The 16,542-nt window shown below is 41.1% G+C and overlaps 1 protein-coding gene across 3 annotated transcripts in view; it reads right to left on the minus strand.

Moving 5' to 3' along the window:
• Nucleotides 1-328: 328 nt before the first annotated feature.
• Nucleotides 329-16,542, minus strand: part of ranbp10 (RAN binding protein 10) — a 142,069-nt gene continuing 125,855 nt past the window's right edge. For all 3 annotated transcript variants that reach the window (XM_078210963.1, XM_078210965.1, XM_078210964.1), the window contains 4 exons: nucleotides 13,347-13,492; nucleotides 9,657-9,768; nucleotides 7,273-7,616; nucleotides 329-675 (listed from right to left, as the gene is read on the minus strand). In XM_078210963.1, the coding sequence (XP_078067089.1) occupies nucleotides 7,486-7,616; nucleotides 9,657-9,768; nucleotides 13,347-13,492 (389 nt within the window). In that variant the 3' untranslated portion in view covers nucleotides 329-675; nucleotides 7,273-7,485. The remainder of the gene's footprint in view (nucleotides 676-7,272; nucleotides 7,617-9,656; nucleotides 9,769-13,346; nucleotides 13,493-16,542) is intronic.

Consider the following 16,542-nt stretch of genomic DNA (forward strand, 5'->3'; position numbering starts at 1 on the left):
AAGCAGCTGCAGGGTTTTAAATTTTTACACTAATTCTACATCAAAAATGTCAATTAAAGCTCCGTGGTTTCTTTGTAGGACAGCAAGGAGAAACGTGGCCCATCAACTCATTAGGAATTTGGGACATGGGTTTGAGAATTGAACGTGCATCATTTTAACCAAGTGTTTAACCTTTTTCATCCATTACCGTGCATGTTTATTTTAACAAAACTAATAAGCTGTTGCTAATTTGCAATTTATAGACTACGTTTGTAGCAACGGAAAGACATACATGACCAACTGCAAAAAATCTATGGGCACAAGTTATTAAAAAATTCAACAGCAATTTAGCACATGACTGTGTATTTTAATAAAAATAATTCTGTCAAAATACAACAGAATACATTTTGTTTTAACATATTTCTAGTACATATTTTGTTTTTTTTGTGTTTTGCTTTTGTTTTAAAAGTTTCTCAAATGTTCATGCTCGTACTGGGTAATTTTTGCTTCACAAATACTTACTATGCTCAAACTGAACAACCATTGTACTTGTGCACAACTTGTGTGTTCATTTATTGAATTCATAACAAAACTAAACTGATATTGAGCATGGAGCAGAAATTAGTTCATGAGTATTGTGTTGGTAAAATGAAACATCTTGCTTCACATTCCATGCTGTAATTGTATGCATCATACCTGAGTTTGGAGCAACAAAAGAAAATCATTAAATTACAATGTATACATTTTATACTGTATACAGAATTTAAAATTTTATTATCACCCTTCCCTTCCTTTAAACAAAATGACTATAGTTTCAAGCTGAGCACAGTTAAGTACACAAAACTAGAATTACTAGATTAACAGAACTTGTAAATCTTTAAATAGTGTCACACCATTTGTATTGTTTTATTCTAAAAAAAATTAAAATTAAAAAAAAAAAATCAGCATAGTTTTGCAGAGCCCAACCAAGGGAAAAGAGCGCACACAAAAAAATCAAAGCCATGCTTCAGTACACTTCATAACATCAGGAAAATGAGCCCTCCTGTTCCCATATTTCAAAGTGCCTGGTACAAACTCAAAAAGCATCAACCTCAGGGTTTCGTGAGAGTGCAAATGTAAATTACTGTTAAATTGCAGCATGCTTCTCTTTCTAAATTGCTGTTTGGCCATATCCAGAATTAGAACTCATTTGGGAAATTTAGAAGAAAGAGAAGATTGGAGAGGTAAATTGATACCACTTTTCTTCAACGTGCCAGAGTTTGTACACTGTCTCCCGAATCAGCAAAACACTTGAGTTGCGTCAAGTGTAGCTAGCTGCATGAGAAGGGGTGGGTGTGGAGGGGGCGGAGAGACAGTGAGACTGAAAACATAGTTAGAAAGAAAATGTTAAATGGTGCGTAATTGCAGCCGTAAGATGTTAGTGAGAAAATATGCAAATTATAGCATTGTTTCCAATGACGAATGTCAGAAAATGAAATCAAACTTTAATTTAAAATGATCATTTTAGATTGTCTCATGAAGGTGACAACATCAACCTCACCACTGATTGAAAGACATTTTAAAAAAACAAGAACGGAAAATACATGGTTTCACAAAGCTGTTAGTAGCTTGTCATATAGTATGACACCTCCATTCACATTCACACTTACCTAGTACACAATACAGTTTTCCAGCTTACAGTGACAAGTCGGCTGAAAGTGTGACCAATCAGTTGCCTTGTCTCCAACACAGCTGTTGCTGGTTAATTATTTGTAAATATACAATACTGAATACATGTTGCTAAATTACAGTATGTCATTTGTCCAGGCTTTCCAAAATTAGCAATCTGCCAGCGAATCAATGTTCTATACAGATAAATGCCCAATGCTTTGGCATTTTAATTTATTTTTACTCCTATTATGGGAGGTGGTGGGGGGGGGAATAGTTTGGCAATTAGGTTCTGGTTTGGCGAGTGCAATTTTTTATATATAAAAGGTCACCAGCAGCCAGTCGTAAAAACATTTAGCTGACAAGCCAGTTTAATTTACTTTTAAAAGTTAAGAGTTCTTCAATTGTAGGTCAGTTTGAAATATCAAGATTCCCAATCTCTGGACAGATCTCCAGCAAATGGCAAGCTAATGTAATGTCAATTTCCAGATTATCAGCTAACGACAGTGCACTGTCCAGCAACAGAAATTGACCCAACTTTTTCTCGTTTCTGATTCAACGTGCCTTGATGGGAATGTAGTCACGAACTTTCTGGGAGAGCCTGATGAACAAAGTAGGGGAATTGATTGCGACAAAAAACATTTGTTTCATTTCTAAAGTCAGTATTATACAACACATTAGCCACTTGCCATATCTGTTCAATTCAGATTTGGCGAATTCCATTCCATTTCTGATTAGTAAATAAGAAATGGGTAGGCGATCCCAATATTCATTCATATGGCATATGCACATGTACTTTAATCCTTTGTGCATTTAATGGTAAAATGTACAAATATTTTTTGATTGTTGTGAGTGCTTTATGATCTCCTTGGTTAATAAATGGTGGTAGATGCTAAATAAATATACACCGCTCACATTTACTTGTTTTGTGCAACGCATTTTCTACTTAATTTAGTGCACATGGCTAAAGTGGCATCACTGTAGCCCCAGCTGGGGCTAGTCAGCAATTATTACTGGACAACACTGTACAAACAAGTATGTGTGCCTTTTCAAATAACCAAATTGTCGATCTTTTTCAGGATAAGCTTGATGCATTTTAATTGATAGACTAGATTTTGCAGGAGAAATGTCTGAATTAATCTCCATAACCATCCCGCACAAACAGAATTGAATCTGAAATAGAACATACTCAATCAGGTTGTGCCCTGATAACACTCACGTTAAAGTTAATGCAGTTTTAAAATAACGTTGGGTTTGTTAACAGATTACAGGTGACCTTCAATGGAACATCCCACAACACATTGTTTTTAAAGGGGAAATACACATCATTACCTGTTGGTTATCTAGACTATTAACTTTCAGAAAGTAACAAACAATCCAGCAACCAGAAGTTATCTAATCTCCAAAAATGAAAACAGCTGTGAATGTATTAGTGTCAGTCTACAGTTAATACTTAGTTTTATGTTACAGTGGTCCTTAGAAGCAGGCGGATGCAAATATGATGTGAAATTCCTGTCCTCCCCTGGATGGAAAAGTGGATTGTGTACCAAATACTTCTCCCTGGCATATTGTATATTGAAAAGTGGAAGATCTACAAAGAATGTATGCTGCTCTTAATCAAATTCCTCTAAAAACAAAGCTGGAGTAATGACATATACCTAATTGGGATCAGAGAAGAGTTATCAATGTAATATTAAAAAAATTTTTTTTTAAAGTTCAGAATGTGGATCAATTCCATAGACTGCTCCTTTTAACGAACCTCATGAAAATCCAAGTAAAAGGCATTAACTGTAAGGCATTAACTTTAAGGCAAGTCTAATCAGGACACCTAAGTCAATATTGTCTTGCATCTTAAAAAGCTGGACCTTCAAAACGATGAGAGATGAATTCAAAAGGGCTCCAATGCCCCCTTGAACCTTATCAAAAAAGATTGGTTAAAATTAACATTGATGTAGTCAAATTGTTCTGCTGAAAATAAAAATGCCAAATGTAAATCACACATGAAACCACCTGGTGTTTCCCACATTGCACTGTACAATGTGCCAGACACTACTATTATTGAAAACTGCTTGGGGTATTCAACAGTGGTGTACAAGATCAACCAGCTGATAGGAATCATGCATGGTTTTTAATCATTTCCATTTAAAAAAATCTAAATAGGAATGTTGTTTCTTTTAAAAATCTAAAGATCATGTGGTTCTTGCAACCCAGTGAATTATTGCTCCATTTCCCTCATTCATTTCCGCATCATACTCCATCCTATATTTTATGCTCTACCACACATTTGGAGGGGGTCAAGTAATTATCTATGGATTAAAACATCAATACATATAGTGACATTCAGCAGATGAAATCAGGCCCAGTCGGGGAGTAGCTGGTAATTTCCATTCCCATGTGATGCAGAAAATACAACTCCAGAAGCCTTTGATATTTTGACATCCTCAACAGGTTTTCCTCCATATATCCTAGGCTGAATCTCACTGCCTTAAGTTCAAATCCTAGCTTCATTGGGAAAAATGTGCCGTACTTTAGTGGAGACTCATTGGCAAATTTCACTAATTGCTAGCTATGCTTGGGAGAGCAAACTGATAGGCCCTGTCACATCTTCAGTCAGGCAATCACAAAGTAGCTCTAAAGACATCCATGTTTACATCCTCTTGAAGCAGGCAGCAGGGGGGGGCCTCAATTGGGGGAAAACCATTCGAGGAGAAAACAGTTATAGTAATCAAATTAACCCAATCCCAGAGGTTTAAACTTTGGATGATGCCAGGATTGTTCCACAGTCAGGTTTGTGTTCACTGTGTGTAAGTTTGGGTGCATATCTGCCTATGTAAGCTTGGCTTTTGGATGACAAGAAACATCTTGGTTTCTTGCATCTCTCAACGAGCTGAAACTTAGCAACATCAATATGTTAACAGGGATCTTGCATTTACAACAGTCTATTATTTGAACATTATGGGTTGCACAAGTGCTTAAATATTAACATGTACATTTTAAAAAATCAATCACGCAATGTTGAAATACCCGGTCAAAATTCAATAACTAAAATTCTCAGTAAACATCCAAACAAATATCAGATTTTTCCCATATGCTGCACCACAGAACAGTGCAATGGATAGTCATGCTTCACTGCCATACTTTACAAGCTTCAGGGGTCAGCTGAGCAGAACTGATGTTGGACTTCAGAACAGACCAGTTCTGCATACCCCCCTGTGGCAGATTAATGTGGAATAGGCAGAGACCTGGGGAAGCTGCCTGGCTGCCCTCTGGCAGAGAACAGTGCCCAACAGCAGCTGGGAGTGGATGGAAGGGGAATCATGTGGGGAAATAATGAATGAAAAGTAAACATGGAATTAAAAAAAAACAGATTTGTAATGCTAATGTAGATCTGTAACATTTTAAGAAATTTGGCCAAAAAACCAAAAAAAGTTCAATATTAGCAAAACATTGGTTACAAGTGACAACTATGCTGAAGCTGTAGAAGTGTGTTTTTATCAATAATCTACCCTACACTGCACCACTACATTCTTTGCAGAGGTTTGGTAAATTTTAATTAAAACAAAACTACCTTTTCTCGTCCATGATGTGACAAAAAACACTCTAGGAAGTGGGGGGGTGGGGGCACACTGCATTATCTGAACCCTAAGATGGAGTTTCGCTTTGCTCGCAGACATTAGTGGTCTTGCACAAGCTTTCCATTTTCCTTCATATTTCACTTTTCAAGTATTACCAAAGTGGTTCCACCTTTCACTAAAGTTGTGTTTAGGAACATCATTACTTCCTGCAACTACCATAGTTTGTAATTTTGGCTCCCTTGTTCCACTCTGATCACCAAGTTCTGTTACAGGCACTCGGGCAAATCAACAGCAGGAAGGCAAGTAAATTATCATTGGATCATGCGATCCTTGGGCATTAAAACCTCACGCTTATTGGAGCAGTGTTCTACGATAATGTGCACAAGGTACATGTCCGATCGAGCACCGATGCAGTCTTTCATTTCCTTTTTGAAATTTGCTGTAAACTATATCGGATTTAATTCAGGGAGAAAGGAACTGGATTTAACATCAAATGCTAACTCAATGACTCATTGGATCTGAATTAGAATAGCACCAATATAAAAAGAAACTTACGAGGAGGTAATGGTCTATTGTTTTCTTAAAAGAACTATTAAACGCCAGCACTTCAATCCCACTCTGCTCAGTGAACAATTGCACAATGCAGTTCACAACTGGGAAGTTAAATAGTCCAGCTCCTATTCTGTTTTTACTGGCTATCAATTCGAATAACTATTCAGAGTTTGCTTGATTCATGATCATTGCTTATTGTCCAATTGGCAACAGTCTTCTTTTGGATAATTACCGACTTATAGAAATAGTGGGCTTCTAAGTAGTTAGATTCCCAATTATGACACTCAAGACAGCCACAGGAATCTATAGCACAGTAAATTTCTTGGCTCATCTCTGGAATTCTGTTATCCTGATGTTTTTCTGGGGAGTTAAGTCCTATGTTGATGTAATAATCTTATGATTGCTTCTGTGTGACTTTTAGGTGGGACTGATCAGACAGACATGGCTAACTGGTTGATTTTGAAGTTTTAGTAGCTTGTGAACAACCAGAATGGATTGCTCAATTAATGATATTGTAGTGGTAAATTGGAAACATGGAATCAGTGCTGTGGTAATCAGGTAACAGTAGGACAAGTCACTAACCAACTAATTTTCCCAGAGGTTAATTTGTATTATAAGAAAACATATTAAGAAAATCCTTCCATGAAGGATGCTGTATAGTAAATCTGCAGAAATGTATACTTTCAACTGCCGAAATAGCCTTAGCTGTGGCTTTCCTCAGCCCCTAGAAAGTTTATTAGCTTTGCATCCCAATTATACTTGTCTATCAGTATTGCCATCCTACTCCCAACACTGTTGTATTTCTTGCTAACAAATGACCTAAAGAACTGGTGACACTGATATTGGAAGGGAAGGCCTGATGGAGGCATCAGTTTGAGAATGTGATTTGAACGCAAGAGCCCAAAGTATGAAGCTGTTCCGAACTCACATTCTATGTATTCCGACATAATATGGGTTTTAAAGCAAGACCTCCAATAAGAAACGAGTGGAAGTTATGGCTATGCAACTAGAGGCTGACCGGCAGAAAAGCAAAACCAAACAGCAAGGTGATAATGAGCAGCATTGTTCCACACATTTACAGGTAGAACTGGTAAAAGATGTAAACCAAATGTGGTTGATTACTGGGGCTGTAACAAACCATGAGTTGTGTTTTTTGGCAAAGGATTGGGGGTGAAAGAGAGGGTAATTTAAAGCTTTGGCAATAGTACATCTCATGGCAATAGTACCTACCAAAGCTTTGGGTGTCTATAGGTTTTCTGTCAAAGGAAATGGGGACTGGACATGAAGCAGTATGATTAATGCTGGAGAATAAAACATCAGGTAATGCTACTATAAACCAAAGGCTTTACTTGAGCCCTGTTAAATAATATAAATGATTAAAGCTTCAAAATGTTGAGTTTTGTTACAGCCCTAATGATAACCAGTAAACAACAGAGGCTAGCACAGGACAAAACCTCCAGGGCTAAATACTGGTGGCTCAGTGACTAAGAAATCAAAGAGAAATACGCTACGTTTGTACCGTGCACAACTGCACCCATGATCTCTTTCAAAATGCAATGCATTCAGTCGTGTAACCTGATAAAATGTAACAAGGATGCTGGCAAGAAAAGAGATTGGTCAGCACCCGTCTGGTGGGCAGTGCGATGGTCTTCAAGAAGAGGGGAGGGGCTGTTGTAGGTCTTGAACAGGAGGTGAAGGGGCAGTATCTGAGGTCTTTCCACTGCCACAGCAGCTAGTGCAAATAGTCGTCCACTCTGGCAAATGAACAGGATCCAATCCCTGCACGCGCCATCAGCCGGAGGCATTCGGAGGCTTGGCCCAGTGCAAGCATCAATGGTGGCTGCTTTGGCAGATTCTGAGATTCTGTGTATGATAGAGAACAAACAACATAAGATGTACCACTGCAGCACTACAGTCCAACAAACTCTATAGACTGCCAATTTCATTACTCCTCAAAGATATTGGGGCGATTCTGCCAAAAAAATTGAAAGTGTCGAATTCGCGGGAAAACTGGAGTAATTTTTCCAGCAGAAGTTGAGATAAAAATCTCCCACACACTGTGCAATGCAGAGGCCACCAGTGTGAATATCATTAGATTTCAGGGGGCGGGGCCTATTCATGCCAGAGAGGCTGAAATCAGCGGGCCTCTGTGCATGTGCAATGGCCCCGAAATGTCATCCTCTCGTTTGCTGGCCAGCCTGGAACCCCCACAGAGCTGCACCCCCAACCCGCCCACGGCACAATTGCAGCCCTCCCCCATCCATTCGTGGGCCCAGCCCTGAACCCCCCCCACTGATCGCTGGCCTTCTCTAACCCCCACCGATCCCTATGCAGAGTGACGGCTGGAACACCCGCAAGGCCCTGCCCCATTGGCACTGCTCCATGCCTGACGGGTAGTACCAGGCTGGCACTGTCAGGGTGCCCAAACCCAGGGGGCACTAACCCCCTGCCGCCCAACCCCCTGGGGGGCCCCGATTGTCTCCCCCCTTCACTCCAGCGGGGTTGTCCTGATAGTTCCCTGAAAGTGGGGAGCTACTGTAATCCCCGCTGGAGTGAAACAATCTGGCGAGGTGGTAGATGTTAGCGGGCCCGGAGAATTCAGTCCCGGACCTGCTAATAGCATTTAAATAGTATGTACAATACTATTTAAATGCTAGCCCTGCATCTCAGCCATTTTTCAGTGCCACACAGATGACGCCGCCGCCAGAAATCCGGGCCTGGGAGATGCAAACATGGAGTGAATACTCACGGGAATCCCGCGAATTGGCCGACACAATTCCCCTGGCCCACTGCGCTAAAAAATTAGCACAGTGGGATGGGAGAATTGCACCCATTGTATTTTAACTCACTCTTTTTTCCTCTCAAAAGGAGTACTCATAACAGGTGATAATAAGACTATTTCAGATTTTACCGTGTGTTCCATACAACAACTAGACTGAGAATAAGCAACATATATCAGAGCAACTGATTTTAGCTTCAAGTCCACTGAATCCTGCCTTAGGAAGTTTTTCCCTTGCTGTCGAGTGTTGTTGCATTAGCTTGTTGTTAGTGTGTGACTTAACAGAGGGGTTGATACTACTAAACAGCAGGAAACCAGCAGCTGAAGCAAGAACGTGACACTTTCCAAGACCAAGTCAGGTCTGACATCACTTGGTGATGATGCAATATTAATTTTGGTTGCCAACCCATCTGGTGATTTTGAAGACTAGCTGGCATGTGCCAGAAAAAATGCTCAACAACTTCCCTCTGAGGGAGTGCTGCTGCACTTTCAGAGTATGGTCTTTTGGATGAGATATTAATCCAAGGTCCCCTATGGCCTCTCGAGTGGAGACTTTGAAGAGCAGAAGTCTCCCGCACCTTGACCAACACTTATCCTTCAATCAATAATCAAAATAAATGATCCAATCACATTTCATTGTGATAAGAGGCCTGAAGGAGTCAGACTGGGTGGAGCGATATGTTGGCTGGGCTGATTGGAAATATGGATTTGGGAAAACACATCCAGTGTTCCACAGGAATGAATTTTATACTTTTCTCAAAAACAAAGCTCTCTCTTTGTTGGTGTCCATAGGAGAAAGCAAAGAACCGCAAGCAGTGCAAACCAGCTTCCTTTGTCACTCAGTTTCTCAGGACGGAGGAGTACTAACACACGTGGTTAGCCCCTCATTTGCATATGTAAGCACAGTCATATCTGTTACATGCAGCCAGCCCTGTTGCCCGAGAAGCAGCCTGACTAAATCAGGTTGGAAGGTCTTTCACTCCTCCTTTGGTTGTGGGACATTGAGGCCCAAAACTGGGCTTCGTAAAACCGACGAAATGAGGTCCAATTTCTATCCCAATTACTATGCAAACGGACTCGAAACTGCTCAAGACATTCATGCTCTTTTCTATTTTGCTACTTACCTAAAATAGCACTATTAAGGGCAGCACAGATAGGTTCCCTCTGGATAGGGTCAAGCTGCTGGCCAACTGGACAGCTCCAAGGATCCGAGTATGCTAGCAGGCTAAAAGCATCCTGGAGAAGAATAAATAAAAATTGTGCCACAACATTAAAAACAAGCTTCATCACCCCTTCAAGTTTCCTTGCTTCCAACTTTATTTTTGTACCTTCTTTCTCAAATATAAGTATTGCCTTCATCTTTAAAAAAGTCTGCTCCAAGACCTCTTCCAATGTTGTTCTTAAGCTAGGGGCTACTGGATCACAGCCTGTAGGAACATTCTGACTTTTTATTGCCACATTGCTACAGGGAGCATAGCAATCAAGATGTCAGTGGAGTGAACAATACTCTTTCGACATCCCTTTGTGTCACAATGTTCTGATGTATAAGCACATCGCATGATTTGTCTGGATAAAAATCAAAAATAGCAGTACAGTATGTTTATTTCTCAGAAAGGATCTGGGGGGAAATAGTTTAAATACTTTAAAATGTTGGTGTTTCAAAGCAAAGTGTATTTACAAGTTTAAAAATAAAAAAATCTAGAAAATATATTTTTCTTTTATTTTCTTGTACAAAGACATGAACATTTAAACTTTTCCACTGTAGTGACTGGTCTTGCTTAATTTCAGCAAAAAAGTGTCCTGTTATTCTAACCTTCCAAGTTTGACAATGACTGGTCGTTGCAGCTCATCTGTCTCACTTTAATAACTTTACTACCCATAAGCATTTCTGTCCCGATTCTTATCGTCCATTATTCACAACTTAAACGTTCCGAGCAGACAGGGAGGAGTTGGTTGGTTAAAGAAACCGTGGTGCACGAAAGCTGTGCGGGACCTAGTCGGGAAGAAAAGGAAAGCGTACAAAAGATTCAGAGAGCTTGGTGAAGATAGGGATCTAGATGAGTATATGGCTTGTAGAAAGGGACTAAAGGAGGAAATTAGGAGAGACAGAAGGGGTCACGAGAAGGCCTTGGCAGGTAGGATTAAGAAAAACCCTAAGGCATTCTATAAATGTATGAAGATTAAAAGGATGAGGCGTGAAGGAATAGGGCCTATAAAAGGTGAAGGCGGGAAAATCTGTACAGAACCAGTAGAAATAGCAGAGGTGCTTAATGAGTATTTTGCCTCGGTTTTCACAGAGAAGGACCTGGGTGGATGTACTGCGGGCGTGCGGTGGACTGAAAAGATTGAGTACGTGGACTTTAACAAAGAGGTTGTGCTGGAATCTTTGAATGGCATCAAGACAGATAAGTCGTCGGGTCTGGATGGGATGTATCCCAGGTTACTGTGGGAGGCGAGGGAAGAGATTGCAGAGCCTCTGGCGATGATCTTTGCGCCGTCAATGGAAACGGGAGAGGTGCTGGAGGATTGGAGGATTGCGGATGTGGTTCCTATTTTCAAGAAGGGGAATAGGGATAGCCCAGGAAATTACCGACCGGTGAGTCTAACCTCAGTGGTTGGTAAACTGATGGAGAAGATCCTGAGGGACAAGATTTATGAGCATTTAGAGAGGTTTAGTATGCTCAAGAATACTCAGCATGGCTTTGTCAAAGGCAGATCGTGCCTTACGAGTCTGGTGGAGTTCTTCAAAAATGTGACTAAACACATTGACGAAGGGAAAGCGGTAGATGTGGTTTATATGGATTTTAGCGAGGTGTTCGATAAGGTCCCCCATGCAAGGCTTCTAGAAAAAGTGAGAGGGCATGGAATCCAAGGGGCTGCTGCCCTGTGGATCCAGAACTGGCTTGCCCAAAGGAGGCAGAGGGTGGGTATAGATGGGTCTTTTTCTAAATGGAGGTCGGTCACCAGTGGTGTGCCCCAGGGATCTGTTCTGGGACCCTCGCTGTTTGTCATTTTCATAAATGACCTGGATGAGGAAGTGGAGGGATGGGTTGGTAAGTTTGCCGACGACACGTAGGTTGGTGGGGTTGTGGATAGTCTGGAGGGATGTCAGAAGTTACAGAGGGACATAGATAGGATGCAAGACTGGGCGGAGAAGTGGCAGATGGACTTCAACCCAGATAAATGCGTCGTGGTCCATTTTGGCAGGTCAAATGGGATGAAGGAGTACAATATAAAGGGAAAGACTCTTAGTACTGTAGAGGATCAGAAGGACCTTGGGGTCCGGGTCCATAGGACTCTAAAATCGGCCCCGCAGGTGGAGGAGGTGGTTAAGAAGGCGTATGGTGTGCTGGCCTTTATCAATCGAGGGATTGAGTTTAGGAGTCCGGGGATAATGATGCAGCTATATAAGACCCTCGTCAGACCCCACTTGGAGTACTGTGCTCAGTTCTGGTCGCCTCATTACAGGAAGGATGTGGAAAAGATTGAAAGGGTGCAGAGGAGATTTACAAGGATGTTGCCTGGATTGAGTGGCATGCCTTATGAGGATAGGCTGAGGGAGCTCGGTCTTTTCTCCTTGGAGAGACGTAGGATGAGAGGAGACCTAATAGAGGTATATAAGATGTTGAGAGGCATAGATCGGGTGGAGTCTCAAAGACTTTTACCCAGGGTGGAAATGGCTGCTACGAGAGGACACAGGTTTAAGGTGCTGCGGGGTAGGTACAGGGGAAATGTTAGGGGGAAGTTTTTCACACAGAGGGCGAGTGGAATCGGCTGCCGTCAGTGGTGGTGGAGGCAAACTCAATAGGGTCTTTTAAGAGACTCCTGGATGAGTACATGGGACTTAATAGGATGGAGGGTTATAGGTAGGCCTAAAAGGTAGGGATATGTTCGGCACAACTTGTGGGGCCGAAGGGCCTGTTTTGTGCTGTAGTTTTTCTATGTTTCTAAAAACAAACCCGACCTAGTGCCCAGGAGCAGAAAACACAACGCAATAGGTATGAGGTGTTTATCGACTACAGATTAAAAAATCTTTCATGCTTAGTTTAACCACCTTTGTCACAAGGCTTTTTTTTGAGCCCCGTGTGAATACAGTTTTAAAAATATTTAAGTACAACCCTTTTCTAAATGCCTTGCTAAAATAGTCAAATCAGCCAAAGGTGACAGGTGACAATTAGCACTAGTGGTAGATTTGGCATGACTTCCAATTATAAATAAATTTAAATCCCAGCCACAATTTGCCCTCAGATGAATCACTTCTCACTAGGCCAGCCAGATGAAGGATTGTGTTGGTTATTCCAGAACAATTGGTACAAACTAGCAATTTAATTCTGTTTTGAATGTGATGTTGTCTGGTAAAGGATGTAGTGTGTAAACAATTTTATATGGTACAGTTAGTGAAGTGGAATATTTTATGTCACTTGGGGAAATAGGTACCTTTCGTAAGCCACTTATAAGAGGGCTGGCAATGGGCTCAACCATAGAATCCCTACGGTGCAGAGGGAAGCCATTCGGTCTATGAAGTCTGCATCGACCATAATCCCACCCAGGTCCTATTCCTGTAACCCCACATATTTACCTTGCTAATCCCCTGACACTAGGGTCAATTTAGCATGGCCAATCAATCCAACCCGCACATTTTTGGACTGTGGGAGGAAACTGGAGCACCCAGAGGAATCCCACGCAGACATGGGGAGAATGTGCAAACTTCACACAGAGACCTGAAGCTGGAATTGAACCCGGGTCCCTGGTGCTGTGAGGCCCAAGTTAATTCTTTCTGCTAGGGCTTGCAAAATAAATAATACATGCAATACCTGCAACATTTTTTTGTGTGTGGCATTCTTCCCATATTCACGACAAAGTTGTTCACTCAATGCTTGCAACTCCCGTCCAAATTGGATCATGCGTTCTGTTGCAGCTTGATTTCCACCGCAGAGCTGACGCTGAGGGCAGCTGTGCTCTATAATCGGAGAAATGCATTATGCAGAAGAATATTTTAAAAACTGACAAAGACTCATCATTATGATGACACAAACTAAATTTTAGATTTCTTTTCTAACTATGGGAACTTCATGCAAGTCAACTGCTAAACTTTAGCCAAAGGATCAGTTGCAAAATATTTATTGTTTGGACACCATAAAGATCACATTAAAAGAAATTAATGTCAAGTTATTGATGTGGTTAAATATCAACACAGACACACCTCTGTATATTGTTCTTAGAGTCAGAGGTTAGCTGCACTGTGACAGCAATGCTTATAGCAAATGCATTCCACATGTAAGTCTTAGTATTAGCAGCATTTGTCATGGCAAATTGGAGAAGATGATCTTTGAGGTTTCTATCTCCACTCTTCAGTTTGTCTTTCTCTGTTCTGCTTCTTTTTCTCTCTCCCCTTCAGCTGTTTGTTCTACTCTCTATTTCCCTTCTCCTTTCTCTTCATTTATAGTGGTTTCTCTTTCTTGTTTTCTTTTGCTATTTCAGCTAAGCATTAACGATGATGGTGAAAGTGAAGGGAGCTGAAGGACGTGGGTAATATTTTCCAGTGGTAGCTACCGGTCAGGTGGGGAAGAGAAGGGACGTGGACTTCAGGCTGCATTTTCTGGGGGCAAGTGTATGAATTGAGGCATATAAAAAAATAATGGGACTGCTGCCTGGAAGGTGAAGGCAGGGGAAAGAGAAAGCATTTATCATACAAGTAAGTTAGTGGAGATGTGGAATTAAGAAGAGCAGCAAAAAATAAATTTGTGGAGAGGGTTGAGAGATTGAGGGGGGATGGGGGGTGGGGGGGGCAAGAACTGGAAGTAAACCATCATCTGGCCTTTAGACTCGATGCAAAATTTAAGCAGGTGAAATGTCTAAAGCAGCCTGGAGTGAGTAAAAGAGATGAAAGGGCACGGAACAAGTAACAGGCTACAGGGAAAATTAAATTTGTTCTGAAATTTCAATTCATTACTCACTGCTGCACTTATTGAGGAGCAGGCTTTTAATGCTGCAAGCATTATCAAAGGTAACCACTAAATTGACAAAAATTGAAAATGCTCATAGCATTTTGTAAACTTAAGTGCCATTAAAAGCAGTGAAAAGCTGGGTACCAGCTGCTGAAATTGGCTTGATTCAAGTTGGAATACTACTGAAAGAGAAAAAGATGAGGCAGAGGCAGAAAATGCAGCTCAGAGTAAGGTGGGCAGCCCATACTTCCAACGACTTTTGGCTGACATTGGTGTACAACCATAAGAAGAAGTCTCATTATTTATCACCAGAGGTGCCATAGGAGAAAGCAACAACCTCAGAAAATAATGATAATTAATATACACAAGGATAGAATAGTTGAAATTAATGGTGGATGGGTGGGATTCAGGGGGCAGATGAATGAATGTGATGTAATCAATCAGCGACAGGATAAAACGATGGCCCGGATTTAGTCGTAGTAATGACTGCAAAAATCTCAGTATTCACAATCATTGCCCCTCTGAAACTGACAGCAGATTCTAGAGTCTGCTCATATGCAGTTAAAAGTTGAAATCCAGAAACTGCTGTCAGTGATTCAGTGTTTCTCTGGAGGATGTGCTGTTGAGGTATCAACAGCAATCACTGCACTAACAAGTCGGCTGGTAAGCCCTGCACTAATAAGAATTTGCCCTTTTATGTTATTAAACTCACTATAAAAACACCTGATAAAGTTTCATCTTGTTGAACAAGATGCAATTGGGTTTCTAAAATGGTGCACCAAATTCATAATTATTGCTGAAAAATCTCTGACCCCGAGAAGAGAAACTAATTTTATATCCGTGGCTCAAAGACTGTTGTGGGGGGAAGTGGGTTTTGGTTCGTGGGGCACTTGCGTCAGTACTAGGGAAGTGAGGTCTGTTGGGACATCCTACATCTGAACTGTGCTGGAGAGTGTTCTTGCCAACTGCATAACTAGGCAGAGAAGACTTTAATCTAAATAGGACACTGGGAGATGGTTCTGGAGAGGGACATGTAGGTTTACAAAGAAAAAGGATACGACAGCATTGCAAGGCAGCTTTTTAGGTATGAGATATAGAGCATGACAGGAAGGGGCAGAATGTACAAACATTTAAAAATAAAAGCAGCAAATAAGGTCAAAAAGAGAAAAAAATGATAAAAGGGCAAAATTAATGGCTCTTTACTTAAATGCACAAAGTATTTGACACAATATAAATGAATAAATGGCATATATTGAGGTTGTGTATGATCTTGTAGCCATTACAGAGATGTGGTTACAAGGAGATCAAAGCTGGGAAATAAATATCCAGGGATGTGTGACTTTTCACAAGGACAGGTCGGAAGGAAAGAGTGGTTGGGTAGCTTTGTTAGTACGAGATGAAATAAGTACGATGGCAAGAAATGATCTTGGATCCGAAGATGTAGAATCCATACGGGTGGAAGAAAGAAATAACAAGACGACATTGATGGGAGTAGTCTATATGCGCCCTAACAGCAGCTATAATATAGGACAGAGAATAAATCAGGAGATGAAGGCAGCATGTGAAAAAGGCAGTATGTTAATCATAGGTGACTTTGATCTTCATGTGGATTTGGAAATCAAATTGGCAGAGGTAGCCACAAGGAAGAAGTATTTGGAACAGTTTCCTAGAATGATATGTTGTGGATCAAAGCAGGGGTCAGGCTACTTTGGATCTGGTAATGTGCAATGAGGCAGTTTTAATAAACAACCTCAGAGTAAAATATCCCTTAAGAAATCCCTTAGGATAATACCATAAATGCTTTAAGTAATATAGTAGGTGGCACAGAGGTTAGCACTGTTGCCTCACAGCGTCAGGAGCCTGAGTTCGATTCCAGCCTTGGGTGACTGTGTGGAGTTTGCATGTTCTCCCAGTGTCTGTGTGGCTTTCCTCTGGGTGCTCCGGTTTCCTCCACAGTCCAAAGATGCAAAGGTTAGGTGGATTAGCCATGGTAAATGTGTGGCATTACAAGGATAGACTTGGGTAAGATGTTCTTTCTGCAAGATGGTGCAGACCTGGTGGG

Source organism: Mustelus asterias, chromosome 4 (assembly GCF_964213995.1).
Source record: "Mustelus asterias chromosome 4, sMusAst1.hap1.1, whole genome shotgun sequence".
Classification (NCBI taxonomy): Eukaryota; Metazoa; Chordata; class Chondrichthyes; order Carcharhiniformes; family Triakidae; genus Mustelus; species Mustelus asterias.